Source organism: Lupinus angustifolius, chromosome LG04, assembly GCF_001865875.1.
Source record: "Lupinus angustifolius cultivar Tanjil chromosome LG04, LupAngTanjil_v1.0, whole genome shotgun sequence".
Lineage (NCBI taxonomy): Eukaryota > Viridiplantae > Streptophyta > Magnoliopsida > Fabales > Fabaceae > Lupinus > Lupinus angustifolius.
Window position 1 is genome coordinate 560,326 of NC_032012.1, and position 21,483 is coordinate 581,808.

At 32.9% G+C, this 21,483-nt stretch overlaps 1 protein-coding gene across 4 annotated transcripts; it reads left to right on the top strand.

Annotated features, from left to right (window-relative positions):
- Positions 442-14,989, top strand: LOC109344967 (rab3 GTPase-activating protein catalytic subunit-like). Of its 4 annotated transcripts, none has more exons than XM_019583704.1 (22): positions 442-581; positions 716-759; positions 846-909; positions 1,089-1,203; positions 1,299-1,375; positions 1,463-1,560; positions 1,866-2,037; positions 2,555-2,774; positions 3,622-3,748; positions 4,265-4,374; positions 4,503-4,598; positions 5,133-5,261; positions 5,425-5,558; positions 6,182-6,271; positions 6,400-6,473; positions 7,014-7,200; positions 7,291-7,362; positions 9,909-9,948; positions 11,083-11,369; positions 13,596-13,773; positions 13,844-14,055; positions 14,165-14,989. In XM_019583704.1, exons 1-22 carry the CDS (start codon positions 501-503, stop codon positions 14,456-14,458), a joined length of 2,901 nt encoding a protein of 966 aa, XP_019439249.1. In that variant the 5' UTR covers positions 442-500; the 3' UTR covers positions 14,459-14,989. The 4 variants fall into 4 exon arrangements, with proteins under 4 accessions (XP_019439249.1, XP_019439247.1, XP_019439248.1 ...); XM_019583702.1 differs by having other exon boundaries at positions 4,506-4,598; positions 14,162-14,989; XM_019583703.1 differs by having other exon boundaries at positions 1,302-1,375; positions 14,162-14,989.

Genomic DNA, 21,483 nt, shown 5'->3' on the forward strand with positions numbered 1-21,483 from the left:
AAATAGCACAAGTTCATAACTCTATAGAACAAATAAATTTGGAGTTTTAACATTTAACACCAAGAAGTCAAAATTGTCTCATATCGATATTATATTTTTGCACCAATCCTATCTTCAAACAGTACTCCAAGATTAGGAACCAAAAGATGTAATATAAGCATGTGTGTTGAAGAATGGTTGAAAAATGAGTCACATTGTAATGATATTTTAGGTTTTTTTTATAAAAAAAAATATGTGTATAAACCTGCCGGTTTAGTCAAATACCTGCAGGTTCATCGGTTTTGACCGATTTTGATACTTAATCGGTTCAACATCTATACTATACTGGTTAGAAAACCAGTTCACCTGTTTCCGGTTGATACGGTACAGTTTTTACATCATTCGCATTTTTTTCTCTTTAGTTATTATTATTTAAACTTAAAATTCAATATTTACATTTTGGTAAAAGTACACAGACAAAAAACTATAATGTGCTTTCAGTGATCCCTCTGGTATCTTCGATGGCTTCCTCCACCACCTCCAAGATCGAAACCGATGACGAATTCACGGAACAAGAAGAAGAAGACGAAGATGAAGGAAGCGTACGGTTTTTTTCAAACTCACAAAAAATTCGAATCAAAATCGATTTTTATGCCTTCATTTCTGCTTAAATTGCACTTATAGGAATGCATAGAGTCTCTTGCAAAATAATTAATTGGATTCCTTGTTGATGCAGCTTGAACATTTTGATGATTTCACCCTTGCTTCTTCTTGGGAACGGTGTGTAAAGTGCATTTCATAGTTCACATTGTTTTACTGTTGATTTGGATAGAATAACATTTCATTAATTTAATTTAAATTTTTAGGTTTATTTCTGAAATAGAGGCAATTTGCCGGCTTTGGATGTCTGATGGTCCAAATAATTTATTGGTAAGCATTGAATTGAATGTTACATTCAAGGAATTTGAGATACAAGTTATTTTTTGTGTGGATTGGTTTCTTTGATTATGATACAGTATTGGTGGAAGGAGTGGGTTGTGATTTGAAAACTTGTATGCTATTTTCTCTTTTTGGACCTGGATGAAGCTCCTTTGTGTTTTTGGTACTAGATAAAAGGCGCTGTTCTCGTGGAAGATTCTAATCATTTATACAAGGTGAAATCAGAGTTGAAGTATGCGATGAAAAGTTACTACATGGAGTACTATTTTGAGACCAACCCTGATGGTAATTATGATTTTTTTTCTTCGAGTTGAGAATGTTTTGTAGATTGAGGCCGGGGCTCAAGAAATTCTTGTTGTTTAACCTATATTCGTGTCCAGTAGATGGTGGCAAACCTGCAGGCTGGAATTTTGATTTGCATGATATGCAGCTATGTTTCGGCGTAAAGGAGTTTTTGGTATGGTTTAACGTCTCTTGCCATTCATTGGAATTTTAATGGTTTCATTAAGTATAAGGAATAACTTTTTGTCTTGTATATCACTAGGTGATTGCTCCTCAAAGTGCTAGTGGCGTGGTTCTTGATGCCCCAGAGGCTAGCAAGCTCTTGAGTTCTGTTGCAATTGCTTTGTCCAATTGTTCAAGGTAACTGTTGTGCTTTATTATGCAATGTTTAGTGCAATGTCGAAATTTAAAATAACTTTTTGAACATTTCACATTGGCAAATTTATATCATATTTTTATGTCTCATAGTAAACGGTAACTAGCTGCTGCTTGTTCACTTGAATACTTGGCTTTATGGCATGCCCTTGCATTTTATTTTCAGTGGAGAAGTTACTCTAGTATTGGATACAGATGATATGGTTTACAGAGTGTTAAATATAGAAATTGTTGTAATATCTGGCTTAGTGAAGTTTAGGAAACTGAAGTGGACATTTGGTTTATCGTAGTTTATGGCCAGCTTTTGTTCCAGTTCACGATCCTTCTCGGAAAGCATATATTGGAATTCAGAGCATGGGTACTGTATTTACTAGAAGGTTCGAAGCAGATCTAATTCGTAGCCAGGTCCCAGTAAAACTTATGCATTTGGAGGGGTTGTATGAGTTATTTGTATCTAAATTTGTGAGTTCCCTGCACCGAGTTGTTTAATTTAGTAGATTTTGGGTCAGTTTTTCTAATGTTGAACACATCCATTTTTATTTTAATATTCCCTTCTTGCATTGTTCTTCTATAATTTATTCTCTTTTTTGAAAATGAAGCAGATGATCTTTGTGCTCTGAAACAAGTTGTGTACCAGTTAGTCAAACCTCTCTCCTAGGGTGGGGTATCTGGAGATTAAATAAATAAAATAAATGGGTATTTGTTTCATAAAAAAAAAGGAAATGGATATAAAATAAATAAGAACTATTTATTGAATGGGAGTGGACATTTCTAGTTGGTAATGCAACATTTTTTTTAATTTTAAATTGGTGTTCGATTTTACATTAATATATCCATGAAATATTTGACAGTTTGTACTGACGATTTTAAGAGAGTAATTTGTGTGATACATCATTTTTCCTTTTGTATATTCTGGTTTTCTTTATCAAAATCTGGGATACATAATCACATATTCCACCTTTTCTGTTTGACACTGAAGGCCTACTCCACATTGGATCTGACTGTTCATAATTTCAAAGTCCGATATGCAATGAAGCTAACATACAAAACGCTTCACTTTGATGATGACTATATGAAAGGCTTTGATGCCGAAAATAACAAATCTGATGAAGATCTTACTGGTGAAGCATCTGATATGACACAGTGGGACGATGATTGCTCTTGGAGTCAGTGGTATTCTGCAGAAGATCCTGTTAAAGGTAAGTTCTAGGATATAGGAACTTAGAATAATTTTAGGTTCTTACTCGAATGCTTTTATTAGACAAGCAAGTTTTAACAGAGACATGTTTTTTTATATCTGTGTATATTTATGTATTCATCCAGGCATGTAAAAGTCCATGCAAGATGGGCTATATCCAAAGCCCAGGTAAAAAAATATGGAGTCAAAACGGACTTTTGGTGCAAATTTATTGATATTGGAAACTCTTGTATTACACCTCCATGAGTTCACACAATAATTGCTGCCCATTGCTCATATCATTTATAGCTCAAATACCTACTATACAAACTCTAGTGCCTTCCATTGGACTTCTAGGCACTTTGTCATAGGCATCAGGACCAATGAATTGTAAGACATTGCATAAATTTTCCTTTACTTTTTTCCTGCCGTTTCTTTCCATCAAATCCTGCAATAGGCTTATAACCCTGTGGTTAACCTCCTTGGCTCCTCAGCTTGAAACCAAATTAGTTTTTTATATACACAAATCTCAATTACTTTTTCATACCATGTCATACTTCATATTGTGGCTTATGAGATGGACCCTCTGCATGCATCTTCTAAGGACAAAACAACTTTTAGAAATAGAGAACATTGCATATACTTTGTTCACCATGCATATCTAACCCCTAGGCAGACTTTTTCCCTGTGATCCTTTGCTTGCATTCTCCCTTTGGGAAGTTTGTTTGGTGACTAAGAACATGTTTGGTGACTTCAGATTTTGGTTTTTAATTAATAAAATCTCTCCAAGGCTCCAAGCTTCATTATTTGCATTTAACTCTCTAATGTCTAAGCCAGTTCCATTTAATTTATGCATAGGCTACTTACAGGTTTCAAACTGATTGCAATATGGTCCGAGAAGATGGTTGAAAGTTCTATGGAAATGGCTGAACTGGAAAACACTTCACCTCATGAAGCTGAGAAGTGGTTAATCTCTCCATGTTTTGCCACCAATTTGTAAGAATTTTTATTAGTATATGTAAACCAAAATTCTCATGATAAGTAGTTGCGATAGGTGCTGCTTATGTTAGTAATGATTGTATGCTGCTCCAAGTATATATAATAAACAGTAGTCAGGCTCAGTATGAGATTATCACTGGTCAGTTTACAAACACAATTACCCATAAATTTCATTTTCTTCAGTATCAAACTGAGTTTTTATAACAATTTTAATGGTTAGGTATGTTCTACTTCGTGTTAAATCTATCCTTTTTTTTCAAAGCTTTTCGTAAAAGGGTCCTTCCATAATTGCATGATATAGGTTATTAGGTTATAACAAAAGCATCATTTTTTTAAATGGTAGTGGCTAACTAGCTATAAATAGGTAGACTTTGTTATTTGTTTTAGAGGTGCCCCTTTTAAGTTTGATTAGTTACTACTAAAACTTGTAATTTAAGTTTGATTAGTTTCTTATGCTTCTTAAATAATTTCTGTAAGTTAATTTCTATTTTTTGTTTGTTTTTATACAAATAGACTTGAAGGTTCCAAAGGGAATCGGATCGGATTTGCATCCCAGTTGCTTCTTCTAGTTGATGCATTGCAAATGTCATTTGATGCACAATTTATGGAAGATTTTGTTTCAGGTTTGAATTTTTTTCAGTGCACTTTAATGATATACAGTGCACTTATTCATGCAGGCTTTTATGTTTCATAGTTAGTAATGCTATTGAATTTTGGTATTTGGTTCAACATTTTCTTGTCTGGCTTGTAGCAGTTGAAAATCCTGGTTCTGATGATTTGAAATCCTCAATGGTTATACCTCCACCAACAGTTAGAGATCGTGTGCTGAAAGAACTGTTTATTGAGGGTATGTAGCTCTTCTTCGTCCTGTACTTTGCCTTCCATTTTTGGTGGATACTGTGATACTCCCTGGGCACTAGTTTTACTGTTGGCAGTTTATAAACTATTAAGTTATGCATTTACATCGAGTCTAAGTTCAATATATCTGCCAACAGGGCACAGGTTATTAATTTATTATTCAACAGTGAAAAAAGCATTGGTTGAAGCCCTTTATCAGTTTATGGAATATTTGACTATTTGCATAAATGAACATGATTCTTTTGGTGATTTTTTTCCAAGTAAAGGATGCAAAAGTAATTTAAGTGGTAGGTAGAACAATCACAAATATTTCAAGTTTGAAAGGAAAACTTGCCTTTGTCCCACAGGCAAATCATAATTTGGAGAACATGTCCATCCATTTAAACATTTTTTCCTTATTTTCATTTTTATTTATCACTTCTAAACTCCAGGTTTCTAACAAAGCATGCTGGGAAATTTGCTTGTTAAAATTGATGTAGGTATTATAAATTATGTGCAATGATTGCTGATGTAATGTCTGCAGGTGTACAATTCTCAGATTTTGCTGATGATGGACATAAGACTTCTCGATCTATAAAAGGGGCACCTCTTTACTCTCTGTATGCACAATTTTGTTTACATTCTCTTTGGTTTGGCAACTGCAATATACGTGGTATGTGGCTAAAGTGCTTAGGCTTTATTATTTTTGTTTATAGAACCTTAACCTAACAAAGACTATCAACATATTGCTCACCCATGAGGAATTGATTTTCTGAGATATCTTATTTGTACCATATATTTTCATTTGTACCACTTGATTTTGCTCTCTTTGTCAGCTATTGCTATGCTATGGATAGAGTTTGTTCGAGAGGTTAGGTGGTGTTGGGAAGAGTCACAGCTATTGCCCCGTATGCCAGCTAATGGATCAATCGATCTTTCTACTTGTTTGATTAACCAGAAACTTCAGATGGTAATCCATCTTTATCTGTAAAGGATCTCTGGTATTTATTCCTTGTTTGCTTATTTTATATGCTTTAGATGCAATTTTATGTTAAAACATTGATTTTTGTTTTCTGTAATTCCTAGGTCACCATTTCTTTCAATTTGGATTGGCCACTTCTCTTATCATCATTAATTATTGAGAATAAATTATCTCCTCATACTAGGAGATAACTTATCTCCTCCGGCCAGTAAAAGTATGACACATGTACTATTTTGTTTAGTTTTAGAAATATTTTTATAGAAAATGATCAAATAGGACACATGTCATGATTTCAGTGGCTGGAGGAGATAACATATCTCCTTATACCAGGACATACTTTATTCTCTTAATTATTATATTGATTTGTATTTGTTAATAGTTTTGATTTGAAATTGAAAGACAGTTTTAATATGTACTTCCTGACTTCCTGTTCCTCAATCTTAGACCCATCTCAGGGCAGTGGCTGAATTAAATTCCTGGTTCTGCTCCCTGATATGTTATAAGATAAAATGAGAAATTTTCAGTGAGCTTGGATGTTTTTGTCTTTATCTGTTATAGAATAAATGGTGATAAGGCTTAGACGTTATTCCATATTCTCCTTTGCTATTCAGCTTGCAATATGCATCGAGAAGAAGGGTCAACTGAATGAAGATTATGAAGATTGTATTGGGAGTTTGGATCATTTAGACTCTATGACTGAGGTCAAAAATCTTTTTAACCCTCTTGTCTTTAGTTGTTAGTTTGATTGTTGTATTATACTATTACTATAGTAACTTTTTTTTTACAATATACTGTGGATATTGGTCTTAATTGAATTGCACTATTGCAGGAAGAAAGTGTAGTTGGGGATGGCCCGTTCAGTATGCAGACACCCAGTGATGATGTTTCTGGGAAAGTTGACAGGTGAACTTAGCAAGTGAGAGCCTGCTCGGTTGTTATCAACTTAATCTAGCTCTTAATCCTTATTAGTTATTATATGATAACTCACTTTTATGGTTATTTTCATCCATTTTTATGTCACTATTTACTTCCGAGTTTAAATAATTTGCAAGGCAAAGTTTCTTTATGCCCATATCCATATTTATCTATCTATTTATTGGTAAATAAGGTTAAGCAAGGGGGATCCTTTGTTCCATTTCATGTTTGCCTTTGGTGGTTGATGTCTAGGGCAGGACTTTTATGTTACTAATTACTTCCCATCTTAGATTAAATTCAGTAATTTTCTATTTGTGCATCAGGGAAGATAAATGTTGACTTTATAATGTTTCTATAGGAGAATCCTTATGATACTTCTTTCTTTCATGTCATATAGCTTTTGCATGTCAGATGTCTGTCATTAGGAATAATAGTGGATTTTCTCTCGAGTCATATTTTTACTACATCCTTGGAAACGGTTCAAGTAATTTCTATCACAAGTGTCTAACTTCTTTGGTTATGCTGCAGCATTTCAACTGCTGATGATTTGCTGTTATCTGGAACAAAAAAATCCACAGTTAGCAGAAAACCTGAAAATGTCAAGCTTTTTGATGATAAAAAATCATCAGACTTCACCAGGAGAGGTTCAGCTGGTATTGTTAATTCTACGATGCTTCTCAAGTCATATCAAAGTATGCATGCCCCGTACACACAGGTTTCTCTAACATCTAGGCACCATTTGGCATTGTCGCTGTGTTTTACTCTTCAAATTTGAAAATATATGATATTGTTTGTTACCCTACAGGAAGCACCACTTATGACAGAAGACATGCACGAGGAGCGTCTCCAGGCTGTTGAAGCTTTTGGTGATTCATTTGTAAGTTCAAAACCTCTTGCAATGCATATAAAGATGTTAATTTTATAAGCTTTGAGACCACATAGACTTCTCATATGTTTCACTTTCACATGGGGAGAATGATGAAAAACGAATACATTGAAATGTTAATTCCACGACTTAATTGAGGTTAAGTGTAAGGATTCAAGAATTGTTATATGGTTAAATGTAATCAGTCCGCATAGTCAATCAGTCAGGATATGCACTAGAACCGTGAAACAAATTGAACTGGCATGAGCTGAGGCAGGTTTATGGTTGAGGCTGTAGGAACTTTTGGTAGAAAGTATGCACAGATTACAATGGATTAAAAACTGCCATATACTATGCCACATACTATGTCACATGAGAAGTGGACGAATTCTTTGGGCAATTTAAGATCTCTTATAGGTGGTGCAGAAAAGTGAAATGCAGAAAATAAGCTGAGGCATTTCTTATGGACAGTTATAAATACAATTATCTTTGTGTTAGGTTCCCTGTATATCACTTAAAATTAAGAAAAATGCCAAAATATCAATACTATTAGTAAAGGGAAGCCATGAAGTTTATGATAATCTCTGTTGCACTGGTAAGTGAAAATTGGAGCCATATTTGTATCTGGTACAAACTGTATATGGTGGGTAAGCATCAGGTACAGGAATATACTAAGTCCCTACTGGATTATTTTTTTAAAAAAAAAATGGGGTGGGCCGCTGTTTATGGCGTGGGTTAGATGTGGTGCGGCATCTTTGCGAATGCTGTCATCTGGGGACGGGATTGTGTTAATGTAGGCAGCCACATGTTTCACATTTTGCACATGTTTTTTAGGCTATGAGAATCTGTCATTATTAGCATTTATTTGACATTTTAGTGTATTATTTCCTTTCATGTAAATCTGCTGTAAATGTCTTTTATTTAATGAACACAGCCCCAAATGGGTAGTGCCTTTTTTATTCTTCTTCCAGACCTCTCTTTTCCTAGTACTTTGTTTGTTATCATGTCTTTCGATAAGTCAGACTCTCTTAATGTTCGTTTCTGGGGGGAATTATTCTTCTTGGGAATTTCAATTCAAATTGTTTGTGGAGGAAAAGAGTTGTGGGGTCACTTTGATGGGAGTGATCTAGCACCTAAGGATAAAGAAAAATAATACACTTAAATTCCAAATAAATGCTAATAATGACAGATTCAAACAGCCTAAAAAATATGTGCAAAATGGGAGAGATGTGGCTGTCTACATTAACAGCTTGGGGTAATGCTACAGTTTGGTGTATATTCATCTCTCATCTCTGCTCCTCTGCAACCTCTTCACCTCCCCGACGTTCGGCATCTGCAACTACGGCTGCCCCACTGCAACTCTGGTGGAACATAGTTCCGTTGTGAGGAAGATGACTCAGTCTCGGTTTGACGCTGTTCACGAAATGTTTCTTTGGTCCTTTTGCAAAAATGGTACTTCATCTGTACCATGAAGATAGTTAAAAATCGCAAAAGTATTCTCCCATATTAAAGTCCTAAATTCCTGATAATAAATAATAGGACAAAACTACCTGCAGTATCATAGGTGCTGCTGGAACTGGTATTCAATTATAAACTGACATGTGGAAAACATATACAGATTCATATTATAATTGGATATAGTACCACCAGCACCTATGGTATTGTATGTAATTTTTGTCCTAAATAGAAGGGGTGGATGTTACATACTTTGGATTGTCATTGCCTGATCAATGGATGGCTTGATGATTGGCTGATTTGTTAAACACAGCATTTAAAGCATGTTTACTAATTTGTTTCAGCTTTTCAAAGTTTTACAATCTTTATGGGAAGAAGGGAGTATTAAATAATCAAGTTGGTTTTACCTTTTGGCTAAATACTAACTATTAATTAACTAGTGATGTGCAGCTGTATGGTTTGATTTTTGCAGATAAATATTAAATATTGGTGTTGGGATGGTAGGTTCTTGACCTCACTACAGCTGCATGTTTTTTAATCTTATTTTTTATTCTGTTTTATTATATAAAAAAATTAATTCACGCACACACACACACATATATGTATGTATTATTTTAAATTTATATTGACGTACTTATATTCTAATTTTTTAAAAATTGCCGTATCCAGTACCCATACTTCTATCAGTGCTGTGCAACAGATGACAATATAAGAATTCTTGGAAACAAAAAAGAAAGGGTGGCTAGTTGTACTAGGCTCCCACTTGGAGGATAAGGTTCTAGGGAGGGTAGATGTTCTTTGCCGTACCCATACCAGTAAATAGGTTGTTTCCAAGATTTGAATCCATAACCTCTAGGTCATAAGGCTCACCCTCTAATTTCAGGAAAAAAAAGACATTGAAATGAGTGTGAATACAGGAGACAATGTTGTGACTGGTGACTAACTATCCGTCTCCTTCCTCAAAGTTTTTGAACCTTCATTCTCATTTGAATTTGGTTAATAGTGCATACGTTCCAAATTCTAGAATTCAATGAAAAACACCGAAGGATTTATATGTCACTTAGCATTGCTTGTTGTAATTATTATTATTTTTTCTTGTTCAGAATTTCTCTGCTCAGCTGGAAAGGGATATATTAACTTCAGGTAATAATGTATAGCTATTTGTGATAACACTGGATAATTATTCATGTTTAAGTTTTTTTCCCATTTTTATACGACAAAAATGCCATTTATGATTTTGGAAATATATGTTTGAAACTTTGAGATGTTAAGAAATAATTTGTGTAAGACTTGACATACCTATGGCATTAACTAACTTTTTAGAATGAGATTATCCTCACTCAATTTAATTTTTGAGTAATGAGTAAGTGTTACATAACCATACCTACCAAGTTTTAGAAAAAAATGGACGTTTAATTCTTGCTTCTACTTTATGAGTTTATTGTACATAAACTTTTGTAAGATAAACTGATAAACTGAAAATTACTTTTCAAATATATGTAATTGGCAAGGACTACATCATGAAACATAATCCAAAAATGAATTTTTGTGAAGAGATTTCGGTACAAACTTATTGGATGGCGTGGCATTAAATTAGCTTTATGTTAGTGTCAATGGATCAAGCACAGATTCCAACATGGACACGGACATTCTGACATGGGCAATGTTCAAAACATAGGGACGTCGCATAGACATAGACATGACAAAAGATCTAAATTGAGAGTCACGATTTGTATATTCATCTTCTCAGAATAACTTGCTAAGCTTCAAATTTTGCCTATGATATTGAGGCATCATTTTAATTGTATGCACCATCTCTATTTGCAACAAAGATATGAAAATAAGATGAATTATGTCTTCATACTCATTCTATTCATGTACAACCATTAAATTAAGAATAAGAGTTTTCATGGTGATCTTTTTATTTATAGAATAGAGGCATCCTTCAAGTGTGAACCCATCTAGAGGTGTCCTTCAAGTGTCAACCTGTGTAGAGGTGCCCTTCAAGTGTCAACCTGTCTAGAGGTGTAGGCTAAGGTCTCTGAGCCGATAAAAAATCAATTTTTTGAATGGACATTGCTCTCAAGGTGTTCGGCACACACGGAATCCAGTGCCGCTGTTTAGAGAGGTGCCCGTGCTTCTTAGATGTATTCTGAATCACGTGAAACATAATGATATTTTCTTTGCTTTTGCTTCATAGTTAATAATGCATGCCAAGATTCTTCAATTTAATAATATGACATATAACACACCAATAATTGGCTAGTATTTTATTAGATATGTCAGCATTTAAAGCAGCGAATCCAGATGCTGTTTTTGAAGATTTCATCCGGTGGCATTCACCTGGAGATTGGGAAGAGGATGATGATCCTGAGGGAAGTAGATCATCATCGTCCAGTGGTCTTGACATCGAGAAGTCAAAACATAATTGGCCTCCACAAGGAAGACTTTCAAAGAGAATGTCCGAGCATGGGAATTTGTGGAGAAAGATTTGGAATAGCGCACCTGCTCTTCCTACTTCTGAACAGAAGCCTCTTCTTGATCCAAATAGAGAAGGAGAAAAAGTAAGTACTTTTCTATAAAATGAATAAAATTTCTTTTATATTGGTATTTGAAAGTTATGGCCTCTTAAATTTATACTAGAAAAATAGCATGATTTCTGTTACTTGGTTTGTCATGTTAATTTGAGAGTTGAGCCATTGAAACTCTAGCCGTTTCTTCATTTCTCATTGTAGATTGGTTCAAGAGGTGGATATTAATGATAATTCTTTTAGAATATGTCTCGATTTGGTCTAGTGCATACATTTTGATCCGTGTTTACTAATAACAAGGAGAATGCTGTTAAAAAGTACTAAATGCATCCACATGAAAGAGTCAAATTAGATTTGATCAATAATATATGATGTGCATTCGGCTGGCCTAAGTATCTTGGGGTGAAGTATTGCTCTATAAAAGAGAAAAAGTACTGTAGATAATAAATGGCACATTTGATCATCACATAAGATGGTCATTAAATATCTGACCCATTCAGGTACAATTAAGCTTCAGATATAAGTCATTTCTTGCAGTCATTTCAATCCTAAAAGCCAGGCTAATAGGAGGAGAGGGCCTCAACTTAAAATTGGAGTTGTGTGTTTGTGATCCTGTCGACTTGGGGCCCATCCTCCTGTTTCTTCTTTCGGTTGGACTGTGCAGCCATCAACAATGGAAAGAGGACAAATTTGATATACCACATGCGATATTGATAGAAAAGACTGGGTATATCTAACACACATCTGAAAGAGGATTGACTTCCTGATTATAAACCAGAATAAGTTGTCATTATTTATAAATGTATCCCTTAAAAATAGTCTAGTCCTTGCTGCCCAACATCACTAAAAGAAACTATAAATGAATGGAAAATATAAAAAATGCTAGCATGAACATAAATCCACTATTTGGTTATGGTCAACTCGTCTTTCCTACATCATCATTTCTTATAACTCAATAGTAGTGTATCAATTCCAATGATTAAAATTGTTTGAGCTTGATGCTATATATAGCTGGTCCAAGGTCTGTATCAAAGGTGAAGGTTGTGTTGGGCAGTCGACAATCAACATAAAACTTTTTCGAATCTCTAAGAATGGATCAAGGCGGAAAGAGAGTTGATGAAAATCAGGTCGATGGTTGATCTCACAGCATCAATGTAGCATACTTTAGTTGTTGCTTAGGAGTCTTGCTGCCAGTCTGAACTAACAATTCAAGTATGGTAACCAAACATTAATGCTTGAAAACACTGTAGAAATGCGATAGTGGAATGGCTATGTTGACACCTGTCCAAATATGTCCTGGAGGTGTTTCGAAAGCATCTGGTATTTGATTCATGCATGTTATTTCAGCATTAAAATAATTTTTACTAATTATTGGATGGGTATTAGTTTCCAAGTCCTATACTTATATGGTCTCTCTTGATGTTGTTAGAGATACAATAAAAGCTAATTATATACCTTCATCTAACTGTTTAAGCTTTAAGGAGTGTTAGTTTATGGCATGGCATCTTAATCTCTACAAGCAAGTGGTAAAGAGTTTTATTGTTGCCACCTTCATTCTTCTAAATATAAACTTAAACTTCATTACTTTGTAAAGATGGGTATGTGCACTGTTCACTCTTCAAACACAAAGTGCTATTACTTTCACCTATCAACTTACCTTTAGAGGTTTGCTCATTCTCATCCAGGTGCTTGTAAATGTTAGAGTAGAAAGCAAGAACCTTCAACAAATTTCTTGCCTTTATATTTACTTTTGGGATTATGTATTACTTTACTTTGTTCTTTGGGTCATAATTGGCAATAGCATCTATTTTAGGCAGTTTTTATGACAGAAGGTAATGGAATTAGATGCTTCCTTTTGACATTGCAATGCGTATCTATAATGCATTCATGTTTATTTGATTCATGAGACACTGCAATCAAAGTTGACAGGGTTCATCCATATTTATGTGAGAGGATTTGCTCTGAATGCTGTCCCACACAGTTGGTTGAGGGTCTTGTGTATAAATAAGTGATTAGAAGTGCCAAGAAAGTGAAAGTGAATGTGTTCTTTTATGGGAGATGTGATCACATTGCTGTGCCTTAAAGTAGCATTAATTGTGTTTTGTAGTTCACCTTAACATTTTTCTTGTTATTAAATCATCGAACTAATACTCGTGAAATCAAATTGCTACTTTTGCGTATTTGGATTGTTTGAGATTTGCTGTTCCTTCAATGTATCCTTTGTTATCTGCTCTAATTTTTATATTCTTATTTTTCCAGGTTCTTCATTATCTTGAAACTTTAAAACCACATCAATTGCTTGAGCAAATGGTGTGTACTGCCTTCAGAGCAGCATCCGACACATTAAGCCAGACTAGTTATGGAGAACTGAAACAGATGGTGGCCGAGATAGAGCAGCTTTATCCTACCATGGCATCTCCTTTGAGGCCTTTGCAAGGTATCTAGTCAGCAATTTTGCCCTTCCACGACCAAGAATAATTTTTAACTCACTTTCCATTTCATTGCAGTGAATCGCTTGTCTCCAGACAGTGATACTATTGAAGACTTAAGACGGCTAAGTGTTGATTTTGAACGTGTTGAGAAATTACTGACTGTTGCAGCTTCTCTTCATCACAAGCTTTATCGAGCACCACGCCTCTACAGAGAAATTTTCAGTGATTACTATAGCTTTTATATTCCAAAAATGGGAACAGACTTGACAGAAGATGATGTTGAAAAGGTGAAATGCATCTAGGCCCTGAAATTTCTTTTTTGTTTTCTGTAGTATTACAAAATCTTCCTGAGCATGGACTAACAATGTAATTCCTCTATCCTTTTTTGCATAGAAGTTTGACAAGAAACTTGAAGTAAGAAATCATGAGAGGGAAGTGTTGTCAAGTATGTTTGTTCCTCCTACTGCTAACCAGTCTTGGAGAAAGGTTTTGAGCATGGGCAATCTTCTCAATGGTCATGAACCAATCGTCAGGGAGATTATTTTTTCGCTGCGCGATAGCGTGAGCGGTAATCACTATGCAGCTTGTGGTGGTAGTGTTTCGCAACAAGAAATTGAAACTTACAGAACGTATATATGTGGAACTTCAAATGATCTCCGAGTAGCGCTTTCCGTTGTTTCATGTGATTAATTTTATGCTATTTATTTACTATTACAATTATGTTTATTTGGAATCATTCTCAGCACCATGGGTTTCCATCAGGTACTCTAATTTAAGCATTAGATAAACGGCTTAAACTCTCCCAAAAGGGAACTCAACCTAGAAACTGAAAGAGGTTGGAGAAATTCTACAAACTTGGGGTGGAGGTATAATTTGAGTTTGGATTTCAAAACAAGAACTAAGAAAGTAAGATACACTTGAACAATGACATAATTTGGTTTTGGGGATGAGCTACTTGTGGAGCTAGGAAGAGTAATGATCATAGGTTAGTACTGGAGATGATCTGATTTCCCTAGAACTATTTATGATCTTGCTATTGTAATAGGAAATAGCCAAAGTTTCTACACTGCATTTGGACTATGCAATGTTTGAGGAGGTAGTGGAATCTGGATGAGTCTACAAACTTTGGGATCTTACGACATATGTTGGATGCATATGTAATATAGCTCATTTCTCTTGGTAGTTTTCTGAATTGCATATATTATTTTTATGGAAGTTTAATAATACAGTTATTATAAAATTTTACTTTCCTTATATAAGATGATTAACTCATTAAACCTAATATAGCATACTTGATCTCAAATAGTATTTACATTTTTTAGCTTTGTTAAAACTTTTATTGATGGTGGTGGCAACGAACACGTGTATTGTTAGTTCTGTTGTATCAGCATTGCATGCATGTATTTGACAAAGAATCTAATCATTTGAGAAATTTTAACATTGAGTTATTTCCATTATGAGATCTAAGATATACTAAACATTTTAAATATTATCTATAATAACAAAGTGAGATATATGAAATTATATAAATTATAGGGATTAAGCATAAGTGGTGCTATAAGTTTTGAGAAAGGACAATTGAGTAAAGGTTAAGAATGTGTATTTCTAAAAATCAATTTGGTCTTATAGAGGAGAAGTTGATTGTGAAAGCAATAGTGTCCAAAAAGTTATTGTGGAAAGCTTTGGAAAAAAACAGACTAGATTGCCTAGAATGGAACAATCAAGAATATGTATAATGAACTGTTGATATGAGAATAAGAGGTGTTAGAAGATTCCTTGTTACTATAGAAATATGATTCAAATGTATTTATTGAGCATATCAAAGAATCAGTGTCACAATACATCCTTTTGTGGATTATATTGTACTAGTTGAAGACTCAAGTGAGAATAAATAGAAAGCTAGAAATATGGATAAACGATTTAGAAGTACGTGACTTTTATGTAGAGATGAAAGTTAGAGATCATGCCATACCAAAGTCACAAGGTTTAAGTATCTTGGGTCAATCATATAATATAATGGAAAAATTCAGATATATTAAGCATAGGATTCAAGATGGGTGAATGAAACAAGGAACGCTTCATATATTATATGTGATAAAAATGTATCACTGAAGCTAAAAGGAAATTTTAATGTGCATCTAAAGCAAAATTTTAATACACATATATAAGACTTGTAATGTTATACGAGGCCAAATGTTGGACGGTAAACAACAATGAAATAAACTCAATGTAGTTGAGATGAATTCATTTAACAAAAAGTTAGGATAGCTCTTATCATAGAAAAGATGGTAAAATCTTATTTGAATTTGATATGTTTGGAAGAGACTATTAAAATCCCTATAATAAGGAGAGGAGATCAAATAGAGATTAATCTAATTTCTTGAAATAGAAGAGATATAAATAGTTATAAGCAAAACATTTAGAAAACTGTATAGATTAATATTTTTGTCTAAGTGGATGTGGTTCCAGACCCAAATATGGTTGTATGTTTGATATTTATTTCTTTTGTTATCCTCTCTTTTACATTGTGGCAATGATTTTTAGCACTTCATGCAATACTTTCAATTTTAAAAGTAAATGAACATCATGAATATTAGAATGATTAGAAAAACTTAAAAGTGTATCAAGATTATTTCAAATGGTTTTGTTCACCATCATTGCTCTATGTTTTAGTTTAGGATTCAAAAAGAAAGCATTTATTGTTTCATATTCTGCAAATATAGATTGATCAAGTATGTATAGAAAAAATCAATAAAAATAAATCTTTAGCTGACTGAGTTTTCTTTTTAGTAACATTGTCATTAAACTGTCGTTTTTTATGTACCACATTTTTAAGAAGAAAAACAATGTATGCAATAAAAGTATGAATTTTATACATTATCACTATATTATACACTATTTATATTTTATTATTATTGATTCTTTAAAAAAATAATATAAATAAATTGTAAATTATGTATCGTATTTTAATGAAATTTAGGATTTATGCCCGTTTTAATAACAATTATTCTATTGAGTCCAAATAGATGGAAAATAAATTTTCATATAACTTTACAAATGAGCATCAAGGCCTATGAAATTGAAATAGATTCCTCTCTTGTAGGACTCTTAAATACTGGGAATGTGAGGGAGTAAAGTTTTTAAAAAAATAAAAAACCAGACCACTAAATTTTATTTTTGCTATATATCAGAATATTATCTTTGTATTAACCTTTTGAGTAATGGAGATGAGTTATACTCTACGAAATCATGTGCAACGACATCTACATGCATATTTACTGATTTGTAACAGTGATATTATGCTCAGCTATGATGTCAGTGACTTTATTTCATGGAGGGATCTCTCTCAGGTGTGTATGGTGCGAAAGAGGGTTACCTATGACTCTTAAATTACTTCAGCAATCCTTCTAGTACTTAGTCTTGGGTTGGATTTTGAAGATGCCAATTCCTTAAAATATGTCATTCATCACTGCTAGGTATATATGTCCAGCAGTAATATTTGCGCTAGATGTGGTATTAGCCTAGAAAGGTGCTTCATTGTGTGAGAGATTGCAATAATGCCAGCTATTAATGGGGAGCTTTTGGTTTTACTAAATGGAGAAGTTGTGTTCTAGTAGGTTTTTGGAAGTTATAACTATAAGACTACTTTATTTGTTGATTATCTTATGGTGGATTTGGAAGCGAGTTGTATGGGGGTTATAATATGTGGTACCTAGTTCTATGCACTTTCTTATTTTTATAGTACCTTGCTTCTGGACTCGCTGCGTGTTATTCATGAATCATGCTAACACACTTCCAACTCATACTTACATGGTTCGCATTAGTTCTGGTGTGCATTATTCATGGTTCTTCACATTTTACGTGGAAACCAATACATGGTATACAGTATGCCCACTCTAATACGCCATACATAAAACTAAATGAGGAAAATATGTAACTATACTTTAATAATTATGCCAAATATCGCAATAAATTACAGTTCTTCAATCGTGCTTGACAGAACAATGTTAAAAATGAGGCGAAAGAACATTCATATCGCTCATTGAAGTAATCATTGTCTATTTGGTTAAGCGGATATAACTTCAACAACGCAAGCTAGAAGAAGCGCTGTTGAACATAGTGATGTTAGTAATGACTTCAATGTCTTCTGTTTAACAACGCACCATTAAGATTGTGCTGTTAATTTGCATCTATATGTTCTTCCAAACAATAATATTACAAGCCAAAACCAATCAAAGAAAAGGAAAAAGTAGATGCATGACTTTATATAATTATAGCATTTTTGTTTGTTTGTAATTTGCATATATTGTACTTATATTACTTGTTTGTAATTTCATATATTATGCCAAAACATAATTGATATTATATTCTTTGTTTGTAATTAATTTGTAATGTATTGATGTATTGATGTTAATAATACAAACTTCTAGTATATATTAAAGTGTCTATGGTGCTGAGAATGTTTGTGTTGTAATAAATGTATATGTAGATATTAATATCTACAAATCAACAGCGCATGCTAGGGGAAGCTCTAGCAAGCGCCGTTGTATGTATTCAATACAATAACACTTATTGTAGAGTGCGTTGTTGTATTGTATAAATATAACAGCGCACATATTAGACATCGCTATTATATATGATTAATACAACAATGTATTTATAGAAAGTGTTGTTATATATGATTAATATAACAACGCTCGTTGTAGGTGACATCGTCGTATATATATGTTGTTGAAAATATTTATGAACAATACAACAATGCAAATTTAGCTTGTGCTGTTATATGTATGAAATATATAACAACGCTCGTTGGAGGTGGCGCTGTTGTATGTATGGCCTATCTACTACTGTACTTACATAGAAAGCATCCGAAAACACTGTTATATATCTAAAATACGCACTGTTAAACTACAACTCTGGCTAGTGAATTGTGCAATATGTGTATAGAATGTCTCATTTGTTATACCAAGGCCACAAGAAACACTCTCATGTGCATACACAATGCACCAAGTAGCCAGTAAAAGAGAAACAATATGCACACTAAATGTAGCAGCAAAAAACAAAGGAAAAATGAAAAGATGATATGTTTGAGAGAAAATGAACTAAGTTGTATTGAAAATATATTGAGTATCAATTACAATAACCATTACATCTTTGAAATGCTAAGTGTTACTTATATCTTCCAAATTCCAACTAATTCTAACTAACTTTCTATGCTAGGAAAATATACAAACTAACAGACTGAAATAACCCAAACTTTCACTGGTGAAAGTTTTCTCATTTTCTATTATTTCCAAACTTCTACTAGTGGAATCTCTCTATAATTTTATCTCTCTTTAATTTCACTCTTGGCATTTTCTTCTATCCAACGAAATGATGAATAATACTGCTACTTCCACGGGTGTCCATGTGCAATTAGCAATTCTATGCACCAATTAGCAATTCTTCTATTTCTTTATACAATTGACGACCCAATACCCACACACATATTTATCATTTCAAAGGTGATATTATAACTTTTTAGGTAGTTAATAGTTGTTCTGATCCATTCAATAAATTACTACATCTGATCGTTAAACAAAATAAGACAAAGCTTGTAATTTATAAAAATAGAGTTGGTAACATTTGAAAACTAGTTTTAGAAGGTTACTTTCAAAAACTATAAAAGCTTTCAATAATTTATTGGTCATTTTATCCATCCAAAGTTATGAATTTGCATCAATTACAAAACACTAAAATATCTATTAATAAATATAAATAAATATAGAGCAAATTATATTGAACCCGAGTTTTACTGAAATTACATTCTTTTTTTAAACTTACACAAATTACCCATAATTATATACATATATTATATTGACTACCTCTGTAAGAGAGGTAAATGTAATTTCTTACAAAAAAATAGGGATGAGTATAATTAAATCAAACAAAATATGATATAATGTAAAGACAAGTCAAACTAATATAAAAATCAATGTCTATTCATTATTTTTGTTTCATTACAAACAACATCAATAATTCTAAGGAGGTTTTTAAATCACTCTTATACTATATTGTAACTAACCAAAATAATGAATAGACAATAACTATTATACTATTTTCAGTATTTGAACTTCTTCATAATATACCATATTTTATTTATCTTAATTATACTCGTCAACATTTTTAGTTTTAGAAATAACATTTATCTCTCATACAAGAGTAGTTAGTGTAATGTATATATATAATTAGGGTTGATTTGTGTAATTTAAAAAGAGAGACATAGTTTATGTAATTTTACTAAAATCCTATGTGTTAGTATAATTTACTCATCAATATATAAATAATTATTAGAAATAATTTTACCAAATTTGAAATATTTATTTAAATATCTACAAATTTAATTAATAAAAACTAAAGAAATAGTAAATACATAAATATATAATATTTGATCTTTTTATTCTTTTAACAAATTCCACCTAACTTCACAACTAGTTTTACTGAATAGCTCTAATTTTTTTGTATAACCAAAAATATTCTTTCACCCAATCGGTGAGAAACTAATAACTTTCAGAGTGTATGATTGATCCTCCCAACAAGTTTTACTCTTAGGAATCGAACATTTGATCCTCACAACTAGACCAACATCTTGTTGGTGAATAACTATAGTTTAATAAGCTACTTAGAGAGCTTCAACCTCCTTGTTATCTTCACAACTACACTCTAATGGTGGAAGAAGGGTTTGGAGGTATGGTCCAAAATGAAAGGCAAACATGATTATCTGAAGGGTTCAAAATTGATAGACATGATGTTGAGGTGTCTGATCTCCAATTTGCAGATGGTATAATTTTATTTGCAAGCCTAATGCAACAAACTTATCGATTGTGAAAATCATTCTAGGATGTTTATTCTCATAAAATCTCCTTGATTGGAATAAATTTTAAGGATATTTTTTTACGGTAGAATTGTGAAGAAGATCTTTGCTCTTGACCTTGGCACGATTTTGATGAAGACACCAACATCACCAAAAAGAAGAAAAGGAAGAATACTTATGAAGACAAAGCTTCAAGACAAATTAGTCTAAGTCTAAATAGGTATTTCTATCACATACTCTTGAATATACAATAGTAGTAATGCTCAAACTATTTTTAAAAGAAAATTGAAACACTTCAATATACTCAAAACAATTTTTAAAAATAGTATGTAATATGTTACTGTATCTAAGTAACAGGTTACATGTGTGAGAAAAGAGTTATCCAACTTAAAACTGATCAGAATAATCCATTACTATCTTTGAGTAACATATTATCAGTTTTAATGAAGTTGAGTAACCGATTACTCACTTGTTGTAATCGATTACTCTAAATCGAATTTAAATGCCCAATGGACAGAAGGTTTGGGTAATCGATTACCCACTGGTTGTAATCGATTACTGAGAGTTGTTGTATCAGATTTCACATTTCAAAATGAAAGGTTTTCATCCCAAACGAAATTTCTTCACTCCAATCTATTCCGACCTTTTCATAGAGGCACTACGGGTGACAGGAAAATCTATTTAAAGGCATTGAATCTCACAACACAAACACACAACTCTCATACAAATTTTAAAAGCTCTTACACACATTCTGAAATTATTTTTCTGCACTTTTGGCAACTAGTTCTTAAACTTTCAAAGTTGATTTTTCTGAAGTTGATTAAAGTATATTGTTTCAAAGTGTACCAACTTATAAAGAGCA